Source organism: Mauremys reevesii, linkage group 9 (assembly GCF_016161935.1).
Source record: "Mauremys reevesii isolate NIE-2019 linkage group 9, ASM1616193v1, whole genome shotgun sequence".
In the NCBI taxonomy this organism is placed as follows: Eukaryota; Metazoa; Chordata; order Testudines; family Geoemydidae; genus Mauremys; species Mauremys reevesii.
In genome coordinates, this window is record NC_052631.1 from 16,474,054 (window position 1) to 16,501,419 (window position 27,366).

The 27,366-nt window shown below is 39.5% G+C and overlaps 1 protein-coding gene across 9 annotated transcripts in view; it reads left to right on the top strand.

The window, feature by feature from the left end:
* The window catches only part of MECOM (MDS1 and EVI1 complex locus), a 468,461-nt gene that overhangs the window by 197,521 nt on the left and 243,574 nt on the right, over positions 1-27,366 (top strand). For all 9 annotated transcript variants that reach the window (XM_039489256.1, XM_039489254.1, XM_039489255.1 and 6 more), the window contains one exon: positions 23,631-23,968. In XM_039489256.1, coding sequence (XP_039345190.1) covers positions 23,678-23,968 — 291 coding nt within the window. In that variant the 5' untranslated portion in view covers positions 23,631-23,677. The remainder of the gene's footprint in view (positions 1-23,630; positions 23,969-27,366) is intronic.

A 27,366-nucleotide genomic window follows, 5' to 3' on the forward strand; every position in this document is an offset into this window, starting at 1 on the left:
CTCTAAGACTCAATTCTTCTGTGATGTCCACAAGAAATGAATTGATACTCATAATTTTTTTAATTTAAATAATAATTGATTTGGCCCATTAAGACATGCACATGCCTAACCTGTTAACTGCATGATCATTAGAGTTCTCCAGAGAACGACAGTTCTGTTTCATGATAAATGTGGTAGTTTTGATATTGGTTTTTGTTCCATATTGGAACAAACCCAAAACCTTTTGAAAGTTTTTGGGAAACAGACGTGTCAAAATGTCTGTTTTTGGATTGAAAAGGTCAGATTTTCAATTTCTCTCTGTCTTGAATTAACCAGAGAGTCCACCCTAGACCTTAGAAATCTTTCTATCAAAAATTTGGTTGAAATCCTTACATTTCTGCAAAATATTTTTATTTCAGTGACATGGCATTTTCTGACAAAAAACATTTTGTCAAAAATGTTCTGACCAGCTCCTCTAATGATCATATTCTTTTTCAATCTATCCCCTCTTGGCTGTTTGTCACCCTCACTCGTGTCATATCTAGTATTTAGGTGTTAGATTTAGACTGAGGTAGAGACTGTGGATGAAATCTTGGCTCCAGTGAAGTCAATGGGAATTTTGTCATTGACTTCAGTGAAGTTGGATTTTCACCCCTGTCTTTCAGCATGTACTATGAAGTGTTTAGCATACTTTTGAATGCTGTAAACATAGGAGATAACATAAATATTGTAGGCTGTTTTCCCTGGAAGAGACTTGGATTTGAAGTTGCATATCATGTGACCAGTTCCGTCCTCAAAAATGGCATATGGCAGAGTTAAAGAAATAGATCTGTCTTCTGCACTGTTGGTTTCCTATAATTACTTCCTAAGAGGAAGTTGTCCTGGATATTATTTCTGTTACAGTGTCCACTGAGGAAATAACCCTAGCCCAGATACTCATAGGGGGAGATATTGCTTCTGCAGGTTTTCTGTTCCCCACTCCCATTTTCTTTCTTTAGTGAATTCTGAATCAACTGAACACTCTCCATTGATAAATCTTGTAGTGCTGCCTTTGTCACTGGGGGCCTGGACACTGTCTCATCTCTCTAAGGTTGCTGCACTAGAGTTGTACTGTTGATAACTGAACCAGTGGGATTGCACTGGAGTGCATTTCAATAGTGCCTCCATGGTAGCCATGCTGTTCAGCAGGGTGTACCCTGCACCCATGCACAGCAAAATTGGACTGCTGTGTTTGCTTGTGCTCACTGCAGGTATCACAAAGCAATGTGTGGCTTGCAGTTCAACTTCAATCTAACCGCCTTTTAAGTTAGGGCCATATTATGATCTTATGTGAATATATCACAAGTAGTTCCACTGAAGCCAATTGAACTATTTATGAAGTAAGATACTATTCATCATGGTTAAAGCTCACAGATAATAGACCAGGGGTCAGCAACCTTTCAGAAGTGATGTGCCGAATCTTCATTTATTCACTCTAATTTAAGGTTTCACGTGCCAGTAATACATTTTAACATTTTTAGAAGGTCTCTTTCTACAAGCCTATAATATGTAACTAAACTATTGTTGTATGTAAAGTAACTAAGGTTTTTAAAATGTTTAAGAAGCTTCATTTAAAATTAAATTAAAATGCAGAGCCCCCCAGACTGGTGGCCAGGACCTGGGCAGTGTGAGTGCCACTGAAAATCAGCTTGTGTGCCGCCTTCGGCACCCGTGCCATAGATTGCCTACCCCTAAGTGTAATTGCCTAAGTGTAATAGACACTGATCCTACTGACCTCAATTGCAAAACTCACACTGAATTCTGTGGTCCAGGATCCATCGTAATACTGAGGAAGTAGTTTTTAATCTCCTTCATACCTTCTCAACCTTCCTTTTGCCACTGAATTTCTTTGTGTGGGGTTGGACAATGAGATGAGGGGAATATGGAAGAAAATTGTTGTTTCAGTTGAGGCATTATCAAAAGTTTTGATATAAGAAGAAACCAGCTGTTGAAAACCAATAGTCCCTACTTCTTAAGAGCAATAGAATGGCTATACTATGTCAGCACAATGGTCAGATGTTAGACCCATGGGTATCACAGTAAGAGGACATGTTTTGCATTGGAAACATTATGAGCCAGATTCTGCTCTCCTTTAATACCAGTGTAAATCCAGAATAGCTCCCTTTTCCGATTCTAATGGGTTTACTCTGGATTTACAATGGCATACATGAGTGGAGACTTTGGTCCAATAAATATTAGGAAGTAAGAGTATCCCATAATAAACTGCATATAGAATTGTAGCATTTAGTGCTCACATTGGGCTTATAGTGCATCTTTTGCTATACCTGGGGTCAGAAGGAATTGCACACATTCTAAAGGCCTGATACTCCTTTTACCATGGTGTAGATCAGGAGTGACTCCATTGAAGTGAGTCTAAAACTGGTATAAATGGGAGGAGAATCAGTTCTTATAGAATTATACTGGTGTTTCATCTGCCCTAATAGATGGTACCACCAAGGCAGCTGAATATTTCTGCAGCTGATGGTGGTAGCAGACTCAAATTCCTTTATGTTAGCTCTGAATTTGCAGCTCTGTCTTTCCCAGTAGATGAGTGGAATTGCACAATAGATGAATTTGATGCATTGTGTTGGTTTTTAAAATACCTAAAACCGATCACACTAAACAATAATTTTTTTCCAAAGGAGCCCAAAATCAATAGAAAAAAATAAATATTTGCTTCCATGAGCTCTGTTTACCTTGCAAAGAAGTATATATCTCTGTTAGCAGTGCAAGACCAGTACAACTGTAGAAGTCTGAGCTAGATTCTTTTCTGTCTAGTTGTATCGTCAATAAAATTGTCAGCTCAGTTCTAGTGGCTAAGGCTTTCATTACAGCTAATGATGTAAGAAGCAGAAAGAACACAGTTGGATTTTCCAGATCCCAGGCGTGAATGTGTAGGGTTGAGGGTTAGAAAAGTCGTCCTTTGTACGATTAACAAATTTGCTATTGAGAATCTGAGAATGAATATGGCATCTCATGGTATCATTTTCAGAGTCCTTTTCTGAGCATCACTTTAATCCTGTGTGTATCATATTTGACCATTTTCATTGTCTTCTCTGCTGAGTGTGTGAATATTTTTCCAGGTTGTTTCAGATTTGAGCCCATCAATCCTTCCTCAGTTATGGGGCTGGAATTTGTGATTGTTGGTAGAGCTGGTTGACTCAGGTTCAAATCCCTGTTCCGCCTAACTCAGAGCAGGTACTTGAACCCAGGTATGCCACATTCCAAGTGAGTGCCCCAATTATCACATTGCTGGGTGTTCAGAAGTGGAGATCTCTCTCTCTCTCTTTTTTCATGAAAAACATCAGAAGTCTTGGTTTTGTCTAGATGCAGAAAATGAAATTTTTAGAAATCTCAACATTTTTCATGGGATGGGAAAACCACACGCTGCCCACTCTACCTGCTGCTATTCAATATTCTCTTTTATATATATTGGCATCTAGGCCTCCTGGATTGGGATTTTCAAAAGTATTCCAGGTGGGCCTAATTTTTCTCACACTGTCCTCAGTGGTTGAATTCCCATTGACATTAATGGGACTAGAGATAAACTAACACTGAACACTGTTGAAAATCCCACTCCATAAATATGGGGACAAGGAAGAAAAGCCTGCCGGCCCAAACCTGCTGGACTACCATTTATGTTGCCTATTTTGTTTTTCTGCCTTACTTAGTATAGATAATATTGCTGTCTGGCGACTATTGTCCAAGGTGCATGTATGGAATATTATTTATTGTTATGATAGAATTTGAAAGTGCTTCAAGGTATTTAATCTGCCTGTGATAACTTCCTTGATCCATTATTTGGGAAGTTTTTGTTCCTTTTTTAATATTTATGCTTTATATTTCTGGTGTGTTTGTTCAGGAGGAGAAATTTTTCATTATTTTCCTGTGTAGTGATTGTTTTATACATTCTTTGGGACAAAATCTGCTCTTTTGAAGATCCCCGTGTTTACGTGCAAAATATTGGCAGATCTCTGAGCCTAAAGAATGCGGTGGAAATCCTAATGTATCCTGTGCTTTGATTTTTGCAGATCTCTGTGTGTAGATCATGGTTACGGGAAGAGTTTTCTACCAAATATGATTGTTTAACCCATATGTATCTTCATAAATGGGTCTCTGCTTAAGCCTGTTTGTGTCTGCCATGAGCCTATTCAGCTGTCCATACAAAATGGGCTTTGTAGTTATTTCTTAATGAGCGCTATCATTTACAGCAATGTTGTAACTTCAATTGATATTATATGTAGAATAACCAAACTATGAAAATTGCAGAGTCACAAAATTTTAGGCCAGTAATTTAAAATGTAGCCTGATTTTGGGTGCTTTAGTTTTTGGGTGCTTAACGTCACATGCCAACCATGATTTCCGGAGTGCTGAACTCCCACAACTCCCACTGCTTTAGAGTTAGAGCCGTTGGTTATCAGCACCTCTGAAAATTGGGCCCCTCTAATGCAAAAAAGGGAAGGGCCTTCTTTGAATAAGAGGTAACCACACGGTTTCCTACATGGATTCATGCTAGAATAATTGGGGAATCAGATTGCCATTGGTCATGGTGTGTTTTGTTCATTACACTGGTGCATTTAACTTATTAAGGACCAAATCGCCTTACTCATGAGAGGCCTCATTGACTACGGTGGGGCTGCATGTGTAACTAACTGCTCACCAGTGTGAATAAGGGGTTCACAATCTGACCCTTAGTTCCTTTGTAACAGCTGTGATCCACTATATCCTATATCTGGTGCTGTGGGGTCATGACAGAGGAGCAACCGGGCCAAACCTGAGCATTGTTGCGACCCTGTGCGCCAGGTTGCAATGCTCAGAGTGGGGAGCTGGGCCAGCCACATGGGACAGAAACCATGGCTGCAGAGTGAGTGAGGGGTGGGCATGTTCTCCAGCCCTGCCCCCCAGGGTAGGAACTGCCTTGTCCCCCATGTGGCCCCTCACTGTAAATTGAGGTGCCTTTATACAGCATTTCTTTCTGAGCCTGTGACTTTTACTACATTTACTGTGACTGCTCCATGATATAGGATCAAAAATGCCCCGAAAAATCTGCAGCCCTGCCTCTAACCCTCTACCCGACACTCCCTAACCAAATCAAAGCATGTGCTGTTTGGCAAACTAGTAAATACAACTCACATCTGGCTGTGTGAGTTGGGGAAAGGCTCCATTAGAAAGAAAACACTAGAAGCCAAGGCTGATATACAGATCGTCCAAATTGGGTTGCAGACTTTGTGGTTTAACGTCTCCCATGAGTCTGACATACACTTTGAAGATACTTGGAAGCTCAGAAAGAGAAAGCAAAGAAAACGTAAAAGATCCTTTATTTATTTGCTCTGGATTTTCTGGGGTTAGTTGTTTGGGGTTTCCTTCCTATTTTACTTTGTTTTGGTTGGTTTCTTTGGAATTACAGTTTCCTTTGTTTTTGTGTGGTTTAACTTTCACAATCACTTCTTGTTGTTTAGATCTTCCCTGTTGTGCTTGTGTCTTCAGCCTGTTTTGTTTTTTGTTGTTTTCAACTGAGGTGGCAGGGGAAAGGAAAAGAATAGTTTTGCATAATCAAAAGCAATGCCTCCTTTGATTGTTGTGATGTCTGTGTCATGTCATCAGGTGGCTCTTTTGTGCTCTGGGAAACAGCAGCAAGTGAAAATGTAGCTTTTTGTTGCCAGATATGTGAAAATTCTTGCTTTAAAAAGAGAATGCCTACTGGAAATCTTTTGTCAGGCAAGTGTGGCAACATACTACATGATTCTATGTGCAGCAGAGCACATGAACGCTAGTCTGGGTCTCATACACATTGCTTAATGTTGAGCATAGATTTCCTTTATGGTACTCCCCTCTCTCTTTCCTCCAGTGACGTATGTCCAAGGTTTATTTTTCTAGTTTTTAATGGAAATAGACCAAAACTTGAGCCCGGGATCCAAACACCATCTTCCTCATCCTGAACTTTGGCAAAAGTCAGGTTTAGATCCAGATCCAAACTTTGCCACTCGGGACCATCTTTGATTTTTAGTTTAGTTTACCTTTGATCACACTGGGGTTTTCATTCTGTTTGTTAGAAATCAGTGGACAGCATTCTTGGTGACGTGGCAGGGAGGAGTTGTTTTATAAATGAAATGATATCTCCAACCGCAAACATTAAAAAATCATGAGTCAGGCTCCCCAAAATACTCAGACTGGCTAAAACAATCATGGGACATTAAAAAATAATACATTTTGCATGCTTTTTATTTGCTTTCTGGTGTAGGAACCATTAGGGTTCACATTTCCAAGCGTTTCCCCTGCAGCTGTAAGGGCTAGAAATTTCATTTTAAAAAAAATGAAAGCTGAGATTCTTGTTTCCCAAGCCTCCAGCACCTGGGGCCTTAATATAAGCACCAAATATTGTGGGACTCATGATAAAATCATGGGAGTTGGCAATGCCGTAAACTGCAACACTAATAATATATTTCAGGTGGCAATAGGACTACAGGATATCAATACTTTGTTATGCATCACTAATGCTCTTCTCTCTCACACTAGTTCAGCAAAGAATCAAGCTTTCTTTATTTGCATTGCTCATCTTTGAGGTCTGATTCTCCTCTTACACCAGCTTCACTCCACTGAAGCTCCACTAGCTTCACTAATCACTCCTGATTCATAAGTGAGCCTAGAATTAGGCTCCCCATCGACCTCTTTGGGCCAGATTGTCATTTACCTACAGACTTCAATAGGGGGCAGTGCAGAGTTGCACCAGCCTAGAGGGAGCTGCAGGAGGGTTCTGTGTCCACTCCTCCCTACACCTTTCAGTGCCTACTGCATGGGGATGCATAGAGAGAGCAGTCCCTGCACACTCAAAAGAACAGGGTCTGAAATTATCCTTGTGTCTAGAGTTGCCAACCTTCCAGGATTGTCCTGGAGTCTCCAGGAATTGAAGATTAATCTTTAATTAAATATTATGTCATGCAATGAAACCTCCAGGAAAATGTCCAGCCAAAATTGGCAACCCATGACCTTATCCCTTTTGTGTGGTGCAAAAAGGGGATGGACAATGGAAGCTCCTTGCATCACTCCACACATCTGAATTAGGGCCAGGGAAAGGCTGACCCTTCATGCTGTGGTGGAGATGGTAGGAGATGGCAGCAGCACTGAATGCTGAAGTCAAAATTATTGCTACAAATGAATCCTCAGGTAGCTAATAGTTTTGGACCTCTCTTATCCAAGCAGCATTTATGTTGGGTACAGAGCTGTGAAGGGGTCAGTTATTTCATTATCCACCTCTGGTGTGTCACTTGGATAAGAAATATGCCACAGCAAACCCCTAAACTTCCATTCACTCTTCAGTATAAACACACTCAGCTCTGATTTTCATGTGAACATGACAAGAGGAATGAGCACCGCATGCCTTCCAATTTACTGCATTTGTTTTTTTGTAAATATTCTCCTTGTGGAAGTTAAATAGTAAACAGATGTCCATTGGAAAAGATGCCTCATTATCATTCTCGTTTGACAAACGTTTGAAGAGCAGATATCAAATAAAAAATAAAGTAGAACCTTCCTTGAAATGTGCATAATTATAACTTACACTGCAATATAAATTAGCTGTCCAAATCACTTTTTCTGCTTTTTACTAGTCTACTCATAAGTCCATATTTAGATGCCTAGCTCCACAGAAGTCAGTTGGTGTTTTGCCATTGATTTCAGTGAAGCCAGGATTTTACCCATATCATTTGGGTTGATTTCCAGAGGTTTTAAACACCCCAACTCCCACTGACTTCAGTGAGTGCTCAGCATCTCTGTATATCGGGCCACTTTTATTTAGGTGTCTAATTTTGGCCTAACTTTATATGTATTTTAGTCACCTATAAGAACTCTAGACTATTACTGTGGGAGAACTGTGCCTTAAAGAAGAATCAGACAAATCCCACACCTCCTATATTTGATATATGGCATAGGATGTGCACATTTCTCTGGTGCTTCCTAAGCTCGTAATTTGCAATCCACCTTAATGCCGCTTATTGAATTTATTGGTTGACAGTAGCACTCCATCAGGGTTATAGAGTTTTTGCTCTCTTTTGGTGCTCATAACGTTTTTTAAAAGGAGTGTTTAGTTATTTTTATATACATGCCATATGGATGGGTTGGTACTGGAGTGAAATAATATTTTTAAGGAACTAGGAGAATGCATCAAAACTCTGCTAACACTTTCACGGATGGGGATATTTGGTTAAATAGATGTTTATCTAGGCAAGTCATCATCTGGCTAGCAGCATACTGAATGTTTCTAAGCAGCTAACTTATGTATACTAAACAAATTTGGTTTGGCTGCAGCTAGAGCTGCCCTGTGGAAATTCTCAACATACATTTGTTTGATTGAGCTGTCATTTTCAGTTGATCTGCTGATGATCTGTGTCACTTTGTTTAAATGTCCTGGTGTTTTTTTATACAGTGCGCTTTCTGTGATGGATTAAATTGAGGTGAAATTCGAGAGTTACTCCTGTTTTTGATTTCTGTGTTCTCAGACAGGTGGGTCTGAAATGACAAAGAACTTCTCACACAAACACATGAAAAACAGAATAGAGTAGATGCCCTTATGATTTAAAACATCCATAGACGTGTCAGCTACCAAATGCTCCTGTTAAAGAAGTTGCTAGGACTTGCACTTTAAACAACAAATAGTATTTATTTGGACTGCGCCACTGTTACAGCTAATGTAGCTGGACCAGCAATGACATTGGGCCGACTCTGTAATCCTTACTTGGGCAAAACTCTGACTGGGAGTAAACATGTAGGACTGGCCCTTTATAGCATCAGAGAAATGTAGGGCTGGAAGGGACCTCTAGACATCAAGTCTTTTCACTGAGACAGGACCAAGTATACCTGTACCATTTTATACATATATACATACACCCCCCCACACCCGGAATAGAAAATTTCAGCCCGAATAGTTAAGTTTGGTAAAGTTATAAGCTACTGAAAAAGTGTCTTATAATTGAAAGTGTTGCTCAGTCTTACTGTACATTACCTCACCTCACCCACCTTGTCTCTCTAATCTTAGTCTCTAGACTTTGCTAATTGCACTGACCATTATAACCAGTTTCTACTGAATGGAGGCATTAGAACCTCTCAATAAAAATGATTGTGAGAATTTTTTAACATGAGCAAAACAATATATTTTTACTTTTTAACACACACACACACACACACATTATCTTGTTTTATTATAAACAGTATTTAAATAAATATATAGTTAAATACTCTTTCTAATAAGATTAGTTTGTAGTAGTGTAAAATCTTGAATAGAATTACTGTATATAATAACTATATCTGTTTGAGGTTGTAGAGTATTTTGGGATCCTTTGGGACAGAAAGCACTGTACAAGCCAAATTCTATAATGGAGTGGCATTTGATTACATCAGTACTGAATTTGGTCCACTAAAATTCTTAATATTTATTTAAGGTGTCATATGTCAAACTGCACATGAATAACAATAGAACTTAAGAAGACTGTCCAGTCTGAAAAAATATTGTTTATCAAACGAGCTTCCAAGTTATTGGGATGAACCAGAAGCCTTTGAAATGCTCTTTTATTACTCCCTCTTAGCAGCTTACAAAGATCTCTCAGCTTCTCCAAAATCAACAGCTTGGTAAAAAGTGATTCAAGGCCTGAAACAAAGAATGGAATAAATTATATTAGCAGTTAACTTTCTTTACGGTGAATATATCAATTAATAGCCATAAAATGTTTGAAATGTTGTCCTCAAAGCCATATAAAATAAACTAGCTACCATGCCTACTGCCACCCCACTTTGTAAATCAAAATAGATCAAACTTGTTAACTGATTTTGGCCCTGATTTTGGTTTCACACTATTGATTTCAATGGGTCTGTTCTTGATTTACACCGGCGTGAGCATGATCAGAATCAAGCTCTAGACATTGCCAAACATTGGTCACTCTTATTGATTTGGACCATAGCAGAGTAATACTTAGCACTTACATATCATACTGTTTACATCTTCAGAGCACCAGAGAGTCATTAACTAATCATCACAATATCCTTCTGAGGAAAATGCTGGTCATGCTGCTTGATCAGAGCTAGTGCAGGTATGTCTCCTTGAGCTGGAATCTACATCTCCAGCTCAAAGTGTAGACATACCCTAAGTAGTAGTATGTCCCTGTTCAAAATTGGAAACCTGGCAGGTTGTGACTTGATCTGGTTCCTGAGTGTGAATTAGTGGCACAGCTTCACTTAGAATCCAGGTGCTTGTGACTACCATGTATGTTAGGTCCACTAGAGCACACTGCCTTTCAGACCAGCCAAGAAAGAGCTGAGGAAGGTTTTCATCCCTTTATTTCCTGTGTGTATGGAAATACCTTCTCAGCTTGCTTTTCTCCCCAGCTGTTTTTGCTGAGTTTTATTCTTTGCCATGTACTGCAATCAGAACCTTTCCTGTAGTCTGCAACATTTGAAGAATCTGTGATAAAGAAGCCAGTGGCTTGTGCTGGGGCTTCTGATACTTTGATGAAAGAAGAGGGAACCTTTTGTTTAGCTCAAGTAATCAGGATTTTAGTGCATTTCCAACATGCAAAGTAAGGTAGAAGACAAAGTTGCCCTGATGAAGAATGAGAAAAGCATTGGTGTGTGAGCATCCAAAGAGTTTGTATCTGAATACAAGGAACATGAGACACAAATGAACAGAGCCGGGTGAATAACAGATTATTCAGTTCAGTGGCTGAACTGAAAAATTAAAAAAAAAATGTTCTGGATTGAATGGAAAGAAACATTTTTTAAATTTTACAGCAGAATAAAAAATTCAAAAATTGTTTGCTTTCAGTTGAACAAAACATTTTGTTTAGCCTGAAATTAAACATTTCATTTTCAGGCCTTTAAAATGTTTTAGAGTGGTTTTTAAAAATAAAATTTAGGGAAATTTCAAAATGAAACAACTTTCTGAAACAAAAAGTTGAAATGTTTCATTCTGGAAATTCTGAAACAATGTTTTGACATTTCTGGAAGTAAAAAAAAAAATGGAATAGTTTTGGTTGACCTGTATCTGCATTTTTTGGCAAAAACCACCGCCCCATTTGTACGATTTTTTCCTCAGCTCTGTAAGTGAGAAGAGCTAGAAGTGATGCAGATCAAGATTAAAATTCAGTGGGCATAATTGTAACTTAATTTAGTGGAGGGATTTTCAGTCCTGGAATGTTGGTACAAATGAATATAATTAGTTCACTATAGGAGAGATAGAAAAAGGTAAAGTAGAGGGAGGGGTGTCACTATATGTCTGAAATAGATAAAGTGATGCTAACAAGTGAAGCATATAGTGAGCATACAGTGAAGAGTGTGGTGATGAATATTTTTTTTTGGCCAAGTACATAAAGAATTGTAAAATAAAGGACACCCATGAGCATCCGTTACAGCCCAGTAGGAGGTGAGGTGAGCAAGAATGGAAAACTCTTGAAGAAGCTCATGAAGTCCTAAAAACCATTTGGTAGCCAGACCCGGGGGATGGGGGGATGGATTTAAATATTCATGTAATTATTGAGTAAACCCCCCCCCACAACTAAACATACATCAAAGAATTTCCTAAATTACATAACAACAACTTTATGATAAAGAGGAGAGACTATCCTGGATTTACTTAATTTCTGCCAAAAAATTCATTTCTTTTGAAATTGTTCAGTGAAAAACCAAAAACCTTAATATGCGGGGGAGGGGGTATTAGGTATTTGTGGGATATTAGGATTTGTTGCCACTTTTTCTATATTTTTTATTTTTTTTACCACTTTTTCAGTGACAAAATGGAAATATGAAAAAAGGGGGGGATGTTGAGAAAGGAAAAAATGGGCAAGAAATAGAGGAGGAACCTAAAGATTTTCAGAGAAAACTGAAAAAAAAAACCCACTACAATAAAAAACAAACAAAAAAATCCCAACGAGAAGTGGAATTGGGCCTAATAAGAAATACTGACACATATTGCACATACAATAGTGCTACATTCCAGGGAAGAAAATGTAGTGAATTTAGAAACCTAGTGAGCAAAGCGCAATAAGAGAAGTCCAGAGGCAACCAACAAGAATACCCTGTTGATTAAGATTTGCAGGGAAGAGATAAGGACAGTTAAGTAGCTCAGTGAGTTAGAGATAGATTTTGCAAACTGTTTGCATTAGTTTGCAACTAGTCTGCATTAAAAAAAAGTGTATTTTTTACTGAGTATTTCACAACCCAAAAAAATGGTGTGGCAAGTGTCCCTGCTTTTGGTTTTGAAAATATGATCACCTTTGAGCCATACAAAACCAGATATAAATATACTTAATGTACTCCAGTAAGACAGAATATATCCCCATCTATAGTATGAAGGATAGGCTCTTCTTAAGATTCATGACTTTTCCAATCAGCTAAGTATGTTCTGTTTATTATTGTTATGACCTTGCAGAGATACAGCTATAGTGACGTCTGCTGAGAAGTAGCTAGAACTTGCAGGGAAAATTGTGAGTTTGAATTTCCCCTACAAATGAATGCTGGAAAGTATTCTTGACAGGCCCTGGTGCTTTTCCAGTGGACAGCATTATATGATGAATTATTTGGTACTTTTTCTGATTAGTGTATTGGTTACTGCTGTTTCTATTAGGGTTTCAAGGACTTAACTACATTGTATCACAGTGACACCCAAATATAATTAAGACTCTCTCAGTGTAATAACATAATTAAAGAGCTGTCTATTTGGTTGTACAACAGCGTCGGTTGCCATTGTGTTGTAGCTAATTTATCCCGAGTAAACACCGTGAACTATTAACACTTCATGCCTGGGTATACTGCACAAACAGGTATGTGTGGGATGGCAAGCACATCTTCCCACTTGCACTGCTGTAGGTTTAGGAGACTATGGATACTACATGTCTAGGAGAGCTCTGAAGGTGAATTCCTGCAGCATCTAGCAAACACCTGCAGAACCTCCCTATAGGCAAATAAAAGGTGGGTGCATACTACTCTGACTGGTACTTGTGGCATATTTTGCCTGGGTCCAACCCTAGGGATACAACAACAATAAAAAAAGTAGGTAATTACTGATCTTAAGCCCCTAAAAACAATTTTATAATCATGGCAATGAGTCCACAATAGTCCGCTACCAAAAGAAGCTCAGATACTATGGTGAAGCAAGCAGTATAAGAACCTGTATAGAATGAGGATAGAATAGTGGGTGAATATGCATTTTTACTTTGTCAGTTTTTCTATATTTCCATGAGAAGTTTGTTTTTTAAATATTAATAAAGAATTAGAATGTCTCATAACTCTGTAAATTCCAGTCCATACACAACATTTCAAACAAATCTGCCATGTGCCCGGGGCCTTATCTGGTAATCCTTATCTCAGATCTTGTTTCCTCCTGCTTTGCACTGCCTGTGCTCTACCTGGACTGCTCTTCTTAATAATCCTTTTGTATCTTTCCCCAACTACTGTTTTCATGCTTTCTTCCATCCCTTTGTCCCCTTATTCCTGGGACTTTCTACCTCATTAATTAGGGCCTCTGTTCCCTTGCGCTCATCCCTTTTTTTTAACCACGTGCTTACCTGTAAAAAACTCTTCACCTGAACTATACAGAATCAATCCCTTTGTTAGAAGACAACGAGCTCTACATGACTTTAGTACTTGTAACATTTCCCACCTCGACTCTAGTGGGGTTTAAACATATGGCTTGTATGGCCTTTTGTGAGTTAGGGAGTATGGGCCAAATTCCCTTTGAAGTTTCTGTGGTGCCCCATCAATGAATTCAATGGGATTGCACTCTGGTGTAAGTGAGATGAGAATCTCACCTATGTGGGCAAGTGGAAACACTTTTTTTTTTTTGGTAACTAGAACATTAACTTACTCAGATTGCTGACCCTTGACCAATCATTTCCATTAACTCCTTGCAGCTTAGAGTGAGACTTGCTCAACTCCTAAAAGCAAATGCATTAGTACTCATGGGCAAGGACTGTGGTGACTGTTGGCAGCAAGGGGTTAAACTCTTTTTTTATTCTTAGTGCCCTTGCCAAACAAAACTTCATGACCTGGCATTTTTTTTCAAGTGATTACACTTTGCTGCATTATAATGGAGCAAATGCTTTTGTGTCTTAGAACCGTACACTACCAGATACTGACATGTTAAACATCTCCTGTGGCTTACCATACGCATCAAGGTTGTGGACCTCCCTCTGTTTTCTCATTATGCCAAATAATGAAACGTGGAAATAATTCTAATCCTTTCTTCTGGTTCTGCTGTACCTCTGAAAATATGATAAACTGAATCCAATTAAAAGCCATTACCTCTACAAGGCTCAGTCTCTATCTATAACCTTTGTTTTATAATTCACTCTGTTATCTGTCTTCATTATAATTTGGTGCAATAGTCTTCTTTTATTACTGTTTTCCGTTAGAAAGAGGCATGTGATTTCCATCTCAGTTTAAAACGGAAGAGATGTACTAATGAGTGTAAAAAAAAAAAGTTCAGTTACACTGATTTATTACATTGCGATAAAGTTTCATTTATGTGGCTTATATACTATAGATTTAAGTAATAATTTTGAGTTAAAAATATTGTTTTGCAGCACTAGTTTTCTGTTCTAGTGCATTATTGTTTATATCTCATTACAGATTAGAGATTTACTTAAATTTTATCCCTAGTTTACTAGACTGAGAAATTAAAAGCAAATATTGATGTTGTGTTTCATCAATTCAAATTAAAGGGTCCTTTCCTTAGTTTTCAACTGAACATGTTAATTTTCAGCAGTATAACAGCTTAAGAAATGTATGTGAGACTATATGTACTGTTTACCACTACGACAATCAAACAGTGATCAAAACATTATGGATCAAAATAGTGGTCTATCAAGTCCATTATCCTACCTTCAACTGAGGCCTGTACCTAATGCTTAAAATTTCACAGCAGACTTTTTTTCTCTGAACCTGATACATATAATGAGTATGGTCATTGAGGCTAATGAGTATATATTAACTATAGCACCTTCATTCAATTTTAATATTTCACTAGGCTCAATAAATTGAGCGATCATTCATTTAAGAGAAAAGTTCCATACATATGGGCTTGATCCCCATCTGGTGTGAAACATTGTATCCCAATTGATTTACACTAGCTGAGGATCTACCTCATAATATATCAATCTGGCAGGTGGCATTTCCCTGTTCCCTTATTTGCCTCCCTCCCCTGTATGTATCTCAGCAAAGATTTTGAAAGTCAAATATATATTTATTCCACTGAGGAAACTTTATCAACCAGCACCAAAGTTTACAGGCACTAGCTGGTGATATAATGGGTAGTTTAAACCCTGCTAACTGCAAATAATTTTTCAACCGTGTTTATGATTGCAGTAGATGCTAGCAGCCCAGAAGTACAGATAACATAAATATTTCTACCAAAGATGGTTGTACTGGAGCTTTAAATAAAATTAGATTCAACTTGTAAATAAATTCAGTTTTTGCCCGCAAATATTTATAATGCTTTGTGGCTGCATGTAATATAGTAATTTATATGGAAAATGTGCAGAAACACATAGGGCCAAGTTTTGCTTCTCAGTTATACAGGTGCAACTTCCGCTGACATCAAGGAGAGCTGTACCCATATAAATGAAAGTAGAATTTGACCCATAGTCTTTCAGTACTGGATCCTAATTAAGAGACGGTGTCTGGTGCACATCAAATGCCTTAGACTGTGTTACTCAATTAGACATGAGTGACACTACACAGAGCACCAAATGCTACTAGTTATTGTACAAGCTGATATTGACAATTTCCAGAAACAACGTATAGTTCCTGATGCAGTTAACATATTATGACATTGCATTAACTACTAGTCTAGTACCACCTCTTAGCAATGTTGAAATTGTCTTCTCTCAAACTACAACTGCTCTTGAGTATGTATAACAGAGTTTCTTGTTTTCTTATAAATGTTTTTCTCCAAAGTACTCAAAATTTTATACTAATTCTTCTTTCAGTAACTCATATGTCTCTCTAACATACTAATTTTCATGTTTTCCTCAGATAAAATATGGTAAATGTAAGGCAACTCAATGTGAAGGGTTTTTTTTTCATATGCAGAGGAACTCTGAAAACGGGATCCTTTTGCATTATTCATATTATGCTTTAATTAAAATTATTTTTGAATGAGACATAGTCTGAAGACCTAAATCTTCCCCACACTGACCCTTGAAGAATCAGAAGTCACTATTTCTCTTCCCCTATTTATCCTTGTAAGAACAAAGCACATTTTAATATGTATAGTATAAGCCATAGTGGAAGACATGAAAAAGTAGCTGTTTTCTGTGCTCTTCAAGTATGAAATCAAACCAAACTCATGGTTAACTTTGCCTGCTTTTATATTGCTTTTATATTGCTGTTTTCACATTTCTTTGTATCTGCAATCTATAGCTAGAATTCCCTCTTCTGTGGGATGTGCATAATTATTTTCTTTATGTTGGAGGTTATTGGTGCCAGAATGGCTTTCTGTTGTGTAGCAACAAGGGGGAAAGTGAGGCTGCATCAAATCAGTTGTGAAAAAGCAGTTTATAATCTTGCTTCATAATACATAGATAACTTGTATAACAGGAATGCTAACATCTGTGGACCAAATTTTGCTTTCTTTGTTACATTAATGCCAATCTGAAGAAATTCTCTGGACCTCAGTTAACAACAGGCCAGTCACTGGCCTAATTTATAAACTGATGGTAAGTCTAAAGTAATTATTCTGGATTTACACCAGTGTAACTGAGATCAGAATCTGGCCCTGTGGGCTAACATGTGACAATATATAACAAACTCTATCTAACAAAAGGTTATTCATGCTAAGTAGCACTTATGCATGCAAATAGTTTAATAGAATTTCATAGTACTATTCACATAAATACCACTCAATATGGGTAAGGGATGCAGAACCAGGCCTTATAAATTATTCAAAACTTCATTTGCTTTTAACATTGGCGTTAGGGTCAAATAATACAAATATATATATAACAGCAATATTTGAAGACTATGGAAATTTTTTTTCTTTCACCAGTTCAGATTAAACAATGATTTAAAAGTAGATTTAAATACAACATGTGGCCCTTATTCTTGCTGACAGTGTTTGTGGTTTTACAACTACACTTCTTATTTTTAAAATGTTTTCTTTTCTCTTGTTGCTGGGTGACAGACCTATGCAAACATCGGGGGAAACTTCAGTGAAACAGTGAGATTGCCTATACAGAAAGTGTTGTCAGATGTACAAAAGAAACAAATTGAAAAAAAATAGAGAAATGTATTTTCAAACAGAACAGCCTTAGATGTTATTGGTAACACCATAAGGGAAATATTTCTGTTATTGTAAAGTTCATGGTGTCATCTTAAAGACAAACCAGAAGCATGAGCCGGATTGTACTCATAGATATACCAGATTTACAATGGTATACCTCCATGGAAGGCAGTGCACTTACTGTTGACTAACAGCAGTGTATGTGAAATCAGAATCAGGCCCAGCACCTCTGCAGAGGGCCACCAACTTATGTTTATGTATAATAAACAATCAGTGACTACCAGTTTATGTGCATAAGTGAATTAAGCCGGCTAGACAAAGGAACCTACAATACTGTTCCATTCATAATGGCATGTTAGTACTAAGTTGCCATTATTAACCACTAACTATGTCTTAGAATGCAAAATTGGAACTGAAGCTTTAGTCACAACTAACAGTCAATAATCTCATCAGTGGTAATATCCCATTTTTGTGAACTCCAACTAACTGTGAATTATTATCTGCATTCTAGAGAGACAAAGTGGGTGAGGTAATATCTTTTATTGGACCAGCTTTTGTTGGTGGGAGAGGCCAGCTTTCGGGCTTACACAGAGCTCTTCTTCAGGTCACCAACAGAAGTTGGTCCAATAAAAGATATTACCTCACCCACCTTGTCTCTCTAGTGTCCTGGGGCCAACACGGCTACAACACTGCATGTCTACATTCTACTCAGACTATAAACTCTTTGGGACAGGGACTGTCTGTTTGTTGTGTATGTACAGTGCCTAGCACAATGGGGTCCTGAGTTCTGGTTAAAAGCTTGAGGCCACAATACAGTTAATAATAAATAACAAGGATCATATCCAGTTCTGCTGACCAGTTCTGTGGATAAGGAGTGGCACAAACCACTTTCAGTATGTGTGCTGATAATATTTTCTTATGGAATAATGTAGTTCTTGGCCACTCGCTCTTTTATATCTGAAGATATCAGCCCAGACCCTCACATCCAGAGGACTATTCTTAAAGGCAAAGATCTTTATCTGACTTTCCATGAAAAGACATGTAGGAGACTACCGCTAAACTATGCCTTATTGAGCACAGAGGCTATCTGATGCCTCCCACTTGGCTCATATGTGGCCTAACTTCCAGATTGCGAACTTTTCCTGACCACCTCCACTCTAGACCTAAAGTAAATGTGTTTTGTAATCAATCAGTTCCTGCCTGTGACAGTCCTTTCTTAAATACCTGTTTAAACAGTAATTTAGATAAAGGTGTCCCATTTGTACGCAATAGGAAATGCCTGCCTTGTTTCAGATACACTTACAAATAATTACTGTAGTATTGCCTGAGCTGGACAGAAATGTTGGGTCAAACAAATGTGGAAGGACTCTGGTCGCTTAAGAGTGCCCAGTCTATATCCTTGTAGTGCCATTTGAAAATATTCTTCCATGGCCCATCCAAGCCCATCCTGGCTTTCTTCAGGGGGATGACTAACTCTGATCCTTAGTTGTCCCCAAGAAGACCTTAATAAAGTGACAGTGTATTAAAGGTCCTATCAGACATGTTCAAATATACAAGCAGAGCTCCAAAATTCTGATGTGTGACAAGTTTCTTCTTACCCAGCAGTTGAGCTGAATCCCGCTGAAAGCTGCCCAGCCTGACAAAGGATGGTATTTGTTACAATTGTGAAGTTGCTACAGATAGAATAAGCCAAGTTTGAACCAGACTGTACCTATTTTATTGGAACTGGGCACTTACAGTCTTATCTCATTCCTTATTTCTTCTTGCTCCAGGAAGATAATGGAATTAGAAATGCCTCTGAAGTGGGTTATCCAGATGCTTTCACTACCAGCTTAGGTAAATGTCTTTCACCCATAGTAACCAACAGTCTGATTTCTGACTGCTATTAGTGGCTACATGTGTGCCTCCAAGATCAGATTATGAGTTGTGTGCTAATAAACGTGTAGGTCAGTGGGAGCTTTGTGTGTATGCATCCCACAGCAGAAACTGGCTGAAGTGAGAAAGGTCACATAGCCTGAGAAAAGGAGAAAGAAAAACAGTGATATTTGCTTGACTTTATTAATTAGAAATGAGTTCGAACATCAAGATCAGGATCTAGATTTAAATCCCTTCAGTGTTTTTGTACCCTGAGCTTTGGTTTGGCCCATCCCTAGTATTAATTCATGTAATGCACCAGTATGCCTGTTTGTCACCTGCATGTGAACAAGTGATGTTCAAGCCATAGAAAGGCAGGGCCACCCAGAGGATTCAGGGGGCCTGGGGCAAAGCGGGGAGCTGCAGCGCTTGTACTCACCCGGCGGTGGTCCGGGTCTTTGGCGGCATTTCAGCAGCAGGGGGCCCTTCAGTCGCTCCGCATCTTCGGCAGCACTGAAGGGCTCTCCACTGCCGAAGACCCGGACCGCTGCCGGGGCCAGGGCTCATGGAGCCCCTGTGGGGCCTGGGGCAAATTGCCCCACTTGCCCCCACTCTGGGCGGCCCTGTAGAAAGGCGCAGCCAATAGTGTAGTCGAGAGTCAATGGAGTTTACCCATTTCTCGTTTGGAGAATATGGAGTTTAGTTTAGGATGGTTGACCCACTTCTTTTTTTAAAAATCACTACATCCTGGGCACAGCTCCACTCAATGTCCTCGCACTGCATTTCTGACCGCACGCCTGCCTCTGCCTTGTGCGCCCCAAGCATTTGACTCACCAGCTGCCGCAGCTGAAGGTAAGGTAGCTGTAGCTGCATCAGCTTCCTTGGCTCTTACACATGCTATATCCTATTATTTAATTGCCTTGGAAGGGAAGAGCGTGCTAAACTGCTAAACATATGTCCAAGTGGAAGGAAGTCCAGCCCCTCCTCCCTGTTCCACACAGAAGCCCAGCGTGCTGTTTAAAGTAACCTCAGATCCCAGAGGTTAGGGCTATGGTGTCAGCTTTGGCACATGGATGTCTCCTGGCTTCATCAGGCACATCCCCAGCACGCAGCCACGTGTACTGTTTCCTGATGGCATGCAAGTTAGTGCAGAAAGTGCAAACATTGGTGTCCACCCTGGTCTTTCAGTAGCAATTAACCTTTCCTACAGGGTTTCCTTTGAAGCTTTTTTCATGTTTTTACTGCAAAACAGCAGCAAGGAATTTGATGGCGGGAAATGTCTTCTGTATTACCTAATCTTTTCTATTCCCCTATCAGAGGCCTCAGTGATTTCATCCCATTTCTAATGGGGAGAATTATTTGATCTTAAGGAGTCCTGCTTGAAATTCCAAATTGCAGCACTGTACATGTGAGTGGTTGGCTATTTGTATAGACAATTGTGCTTGGAAGCACAGTCCCTGGGGCCCAATTCTGATCTCACAGCAGTTTTATATCAGTGTAACTCCAATGACTTCTGTGGAGTTACTTCTGATTTACATTGGCTTAAGTTGGAGCAGAATGAGGCCCCAGATTTTCTGACACTCTGGGCCAGGTCCTCAGCTGGTGTAAATGGAGCTCTGATGTAAGTGATTTTTAAAAAATGGTTTTCAAATATCTGGAAGGTATAATTCAGCTTTTTGGCTTTTGAACGGTTTTTAAAAATATTTTTCTTAGATTGTATTGCCCTTGTTAGGAGAATGATGTCCTGGCATTCAGTTCAGACACTGTGCAATTCGTCACCACAGGATTTAAAATGTAAAATCAACTTGTTTTAAATTATGCATTGAGTGCAATTGCTGGTCATGGAAGGGGGTCACAGGTATGACCAGAGAAGAGTAGAGCAAAAATGGAATTGTCCCATTGGCATCTCTCCATCAGCCAATGGACAGCAGCTAAGGATCTGGCTCTATACGTTTAAAGCTGTAGATCAGTTTGATCAGAGGTATGAATGGTTTTAGCCTTTTGAGACTGAAAGGGAAATTTAACTGGAGAGCAGCAAACATGCTCTGGAGGAGAGAAGTTGAGTATGGCACATCTGCAGTGCAATACTTGCTAAGGTTTAAAGGCTCAGCAGTGTGGTTGGGACCTGTGTGAGAGCAGTGCTGAGCCACTGATGGAGTGACTAGACAGGGTGCTTTGTAACAGGGCCAAAAGTTGGGAAAGTTGGAATGAAGGGTGTTGAGTTCATTTATGCAGAGTGAATTGCGTGCACTTCTCCTTTGTGCTGCGGAAGGAAGGAGTTTGGGGATACTCAAATTGAGGGTGGGAACTGGTGTGGAGGAAAGCAGAGTGGGTAGGTTTGAGGAGGGAGCATGATGGGGTAGGAATGTAGTATTTAACTGTGAAGTGGGGAGCAACAAACTGACAGGGGAGTTAGGCATCCTTATCTTAGGGAAATTTAGGGGATTTGGTTGCCTAACTCCCTCAGGCCTCTTTGAGAATCTTTGCCATTGCTCACAAGCCATGTGCTATTGTCACCCTGATCACTCTCCTTTTATGTGATTTCCTTTTCCCCACCCCTCATCTGTCTTTGTGCTCTTTGGGGCAGGGATTGTGCCTTTCTCTGTTTTTGCAACACCTGGAATGTTTTGGGCATTGCTGCAATCTAAATAGATAATACTAAGTAATTGGAGGGGAAGGGTGCTACATAGCAGTGGGCCCAGCGGTCCCAGCAGATGCCATGGAGCACTGAGGAGCACTCTGAGTGACACAACTTCATGGGAATTTTGGAGATGTTTCTGTGACTGTGGTTCATAGCCACCACTGCTCTTGCTTTCTCCTAAACTCAGCTCTTCTGCACGCTTAGGCAAAGTGGCACTTGAAGGTGCAACAGAAATATCATAAAATATGACTGCTAGGCAGGTCATTTCAATGCAGAGGACTGAAGTTAACCATTGCAGAGGACTGAAGTTAACTCTGACCACATCTTGATTCCTGTCCCTCTCATGGCCTCTCTTCCTCTCTACTCAGCGCAGCATGGTCATAGGCCTGATCCTGTTCCTTTTAGAGTTCATGGGAGTTTTGCCACGAACGTCAGTGGGAGTAGTATAAAGCCCTCAGCAGCCTCTGTGCAGATGCTAAGCAAACAGCTAGTGTTGAATGCTAGTACGTTGCCTCTCGGCAGCTCTTTCATCAGTCCTTAGCAGCCTTCAGGATCAGGCCATCCCTGCTGAACTCCACTCAACCTGAGCTCCCAGAGAACGGATTTTTGAAACAGAAACAATGATGAAAAATCCTTCTATGCATTTGTCTAGCATCCCGGTGATTGAATTAATCCATGGATTTTACACTTCTCTGAAGGACGGTCCTTAGGAAAGTGATAAACAAACTAGTTGATATGGGGGGGGGGTCCAATTATTTAGAGCGCAGATGAAATTTGCCAAATCAAGGCCTAGGGAAATGGGTAGCTGAACTTCTGTATGATGTCTGTGTGACCTTAGTTAGCTCCGTATTAGAGGAAGAAAAACAGTTCAGGGCTGTGAATATATTGCCTGCAGATGAAGTATCTGGTACATGCCAGGGGTGATGTATTCAAATGATTTGTTATGCCCCAATGTTTGTTGTCATAAGTGGCAGAATCTTGAAAACGTAGACATAAAATTGTTAGCTAATCTGTAATAAAGGCATGATAGATGACATTTTATCAGTGGAAAAACATTCAGTGTGTGACAGTGCTAAAACACGTGCTTAAAGTTAGCCCTGTGCTTAAGTACCTTGTTGAACTAGGACCTAAATAGTTTTCTTGGAAGAAAAATTGACTTTTTGGACATGGGGAAGGACTACTTGAATATTATGATGTGAGCTGTGCCAAATCATGCCCCTTGTGTGGTGACTTTTTGGGCCAGATCCTCAGTAGGTGTAATTTGCTGTAATTCCATTGAAGTCATTGGTGCTAGATTGATTTACATCAGCTGAGGATCTGGCCAGCAGTTGCGTGGTGGGCTGCTTCTCTTCTAAAGACTAATCTGAGGCCACCACATTTTTTGCCCCATAATTTAGATTGAATCTGAGCCATTGTCCCCTTAGTGAAAGAAAGTCCAGTAAAGCCTTCCCAATTTTTGTTTGGCTGGGATTTCGTTTGTGATTTATAAGCACCAGTTTTCAATAGTAATTTCAAAGAGGAAATTGTTTAAAGTGCTATGTGCAGACCATATTGGGCAACTGGGTTTGCTTATTATATACATGTGTATGTAATTCAGTCACTGCTGACAGTGCTTGTGTACAAGTGTGCAAACTACTTTGGATGGTAAGAGCCCTCTGGTCTAGTTCTGAGAGGTGCTGAACATACACAGTTCCACAACAGAGAGGTTGCTCAGCACCTCTGAGGATGAAGCTCTACACAGTATTAGCGATTGATGAAAGTGCCGTAGAGCCAGCAAACTTTTCTGCTTAATGTACAAGTTAAAACCCTTCAGCACATTTGGCTAGTACAGTCCCTAACATTTGGATTCATTTTCAGGTGATGAATGTTTATATGAAAGCTTCCCTGAAGTTCCTTTGGAGGAAATGTCAGAGGCTGATGGAGAGGCTAGTAAACTGTCCCTCAGTGTCCAAGAGCCATCTTCTCCAGCAACATCCAGCGAAGCATTCACACCAAAGGAGGGGTCTCCTTACAAGGCTCCCATATACATTCCGGATAACATTCCCATTCCTTCAGAGTTTGAGCTCCGAGAGTCAAATGTTCCTGGAGCAGGATTAGGAATATGGACCAAAAGGAAGATTGAAGTAGGTGAAAAATTTGGGCCATACGTGGGAGAGCAGCAGTCAAATCTGAAAGATCCCAGTTATGGTTGGGAGGTAAGAAACTTTTTAAATTATTTTGTTTTGTTGAGCTGTCATTAAAGTTTACAAACTCAGATGTATTTGTAGAGTAAGAGGATATGATGCTGAAGTCAATGGTTATTTTGCATGCATAAGAACGGCTAGATTTAGTCTTTTGACATTTTATGGAAGAAAATAAAAGTATACATGCACATATGAAAACATGCAGGGAATCACCACCATTCTTCACATGTAAACTTCAAATCCTGTCTCTCTTCTGTGGTAGGAAGAGGAGGCAGTCACTTATCTGAACTTTTATGTGGCACTTACGGTTTGTTTTCATGAAGCTCTGAAATATAACATGGGACTAGGACAGAGGTCTGCAGATGAACTTATAGCACTAATTTAAAAAAATTTGGAAGTTTCTTTTAGTCACCAGAATCACTGATTTAGAAAGGCCTTAAAGGCATCATTATTTGGTAAATTACAGCTGCAAGACATGATGGTTTTCAGAGTTGGAAGCCTAAGGCCTTGATTCTACTTCCATTGAAGTCAATGAGCTCTTTACCATTAATTTTGATGGGAGTAGGATTGGGTCCTGAGCCTCATAAGCACAGCCCCACATTGGAGGTGGCATTGCGCCTCATGGAGGCCTTCCAGTGCCCTACAGGATGCAACATAGTTCCACAGCCTGAAGGAAGGCAGTGTGTGCTCCTCCCTATGACTGATCAGCACTGCTTGGTTTTATGGGTGGCAGGGCCATGGCTGTAGCTCCTTTCTTCTCCTTTTGGGGTAGTTAGCCCTTGCACACTGGGGAGCATGAGGGGTTCTGTTCATGGCTTCACGTGCCCTCCCGACCCATTGTGTGCCCTCTTAGGGTAGATGTTCAGGCTTGGCTGGAGCCCCGCCTGAATGTCTACACCACAGTTAACAGCCCCTTAAGTTCAAGCTGTGAACCCAAGTCAGCTGGCCTGGGCCAGCCATCGGTGTCTAATTGCAGTATAGACGTACTTTTAATGACCAGTCACAAGCTTAATAACTTTCTCCTTTGAATCTGATCCCTTTGAGCAATCGGAAGGGAATCCGCCCCTGCTCCCGGCATCTCTCCTTTGCGAAGTACAACATTGCACAATTGTCGAAGTGTGTTATGTTTTTTATTCTGCTTAGCTCCAAAGCATTATGTGTGATTACCTGGAGGCAGTATTCAGACTATCTGGGCCAATCAACTGATCCAACACTACACATTCTGTGTTTGTATAGCTCAGATAAAAATTCTAGACTTAAAAAAATCAGCTGTTTTTCTTAGCGTCGGTCTGATGTGACATACAAATCATTCTTGCATGAACTTTTTTATTCATAGTTTGAAAGAGGTGAAGTAAAAATACAGGACAATCCCCATTTTCCATTTTTGTTTTTCATTGGGATAACAGACTTTTTGATAAATGAGGGAGAAATGCTTCGTTTGCATTGCTTTCAGGAATATGATGGACCTTTGAGGAACTGGGAGTTTTACTTACCCAGAGATCAAATAAATGAAGTTGTACTTTGGAGTATAGCCCTCAAAACACATGGTGGATCATAAATGTTTGGTTTGCTTTTAACCATCAATAAATATTCAGTGATTTCTTTGCAAACTTTCCATCCAGTTGTTTAAACACGTGTGAGACCTGTGAAAATATGACAGAAAAGTGTCAAGAGAAATTATAGACTTGGCAGAACTCTATAAAATGAACAGACCCTGATGCAATATAGTTACTGGTGAGAAATCTTTATTCTTTGAACAAGGCACCAGGAAGTCATAAAAGCTGTCTAATAGCCACACCACAATGAAGCATGTATTGATAATGGAAGTTTAAAAAAAATTGCTGTCACGCCATCTTAAATGTGAGTTGAACACAAGTCAAAACAAATACATTTTGGACCAGATCCTCAGGTGATGTAAAGCAGCACAGCGCCATGAACTCAAGAGACTGCTTCTGATTTTAGTTAAAGACACACTGTTGCTGATTGACACCAGTTATGGATGTGGCGTTTTGGTTTTACCTTTAAATATAGGCATGCATACTCTAGTTTTTAGTCCTGCAGGTTATTTTAAATTTCAAAACCTTTTTGTCAGAACAACGAAGAAGAAGAAGAAGAAGAAGAAGAAATTGGAAGGTGAATCATTATGAAGCTAGGACTCCTCTGCAACACACTTGAACAGGAGTATTTATTTGGGAAAGCTGAAAAAAAAGTGTTCTTCAGTTTTCCCAATCAAATCTAAACAGTTCAAAGGTATTCAGTGAAACCCACGTAAAATTAGCAATAAATTGGAAATTGATCATCCACCTACACATCTTTGCAATCATAGAGGAGGCTAGAAACAGATGAACAACAGAATACCATATTTCTTCCAGCCAGTAAAATAAGTGTATTTATTACAAATTGAGGGGGGAAAACCTGGCAATTTACAGTTTATAAAATAAACCAACCAGATCCAGGATATTCAAAGTCTAGACTAATACTGCATCTGTATTACTCACTCCAATAGGAAAAATTGGCCATTTTTGTTTTGAGTTTTGAGAGGGTTTTTTCTAAAGCTTAGTTAATACCAAATGCAAACAAAACAAAACAGGCTTGCAGAGAGTGTGCATCAGTCTAACGTATTTTTTCATTCTGGATAAACCTGTGTTTGCTCTGGTGTAAACGTGTATCCAGATTGTTTACTGGCATGTTAAATGGTCAAATTAAGCTCATTGCTGGAAGACTAACACTAGTCCCTCCATACTTTAATTAGTGGGCCCAACTCACTTCTGTGGAAGACACTGGTATCACTCTCATTGACTTCAAACACAGAAAAAAATAGTCTTTCAGTAGTGACATCACAGCCTTGTCAGGGTTAAGACAGCAGGTGTATCTTGGCTTCTGACATCTTGATGTTGGGAGCCATAGAAAGCATGTTGCTAGTGTAAGAGGGAGACAGACATTTTAGAGAGTGACAAAGGGAGGACAGTGACAGAGCAGGGAGAATGGGGAGAAAAGTGCAATTTGGTTATATCTAACTACAACCGTTTGTCACCTAGCTCATTAGACACCCTTCTGAAATAGAACCATAGAAATGTAGACCTGGAAGAGACCTTGATAAGTCATCTAGTCCAGTCCCCTGACTGAGGTAGGACTAAGTATTATCTAGACAATTCCTGACAGGTGTTTGTCTAACCTGTTCTTAAAAACCTCTAACGACAGAGATTCCACAACCTCCCTAGGGAATTTGTTCCAGAGCTTAACTGCCCTTACAGTTAGGAAGTTTTTCCTAATGGCCAGCCTAAATCTCTCCTGCTGCAATTTAAGCCCATTACTTCTTGTCCTGTCCTCAGTGGTTAAGGAGAACAATTTATCATCCTCCTCTTTCTAACAACCTTTTACATACTTGAAGATTGTTATCATGTCCCCCC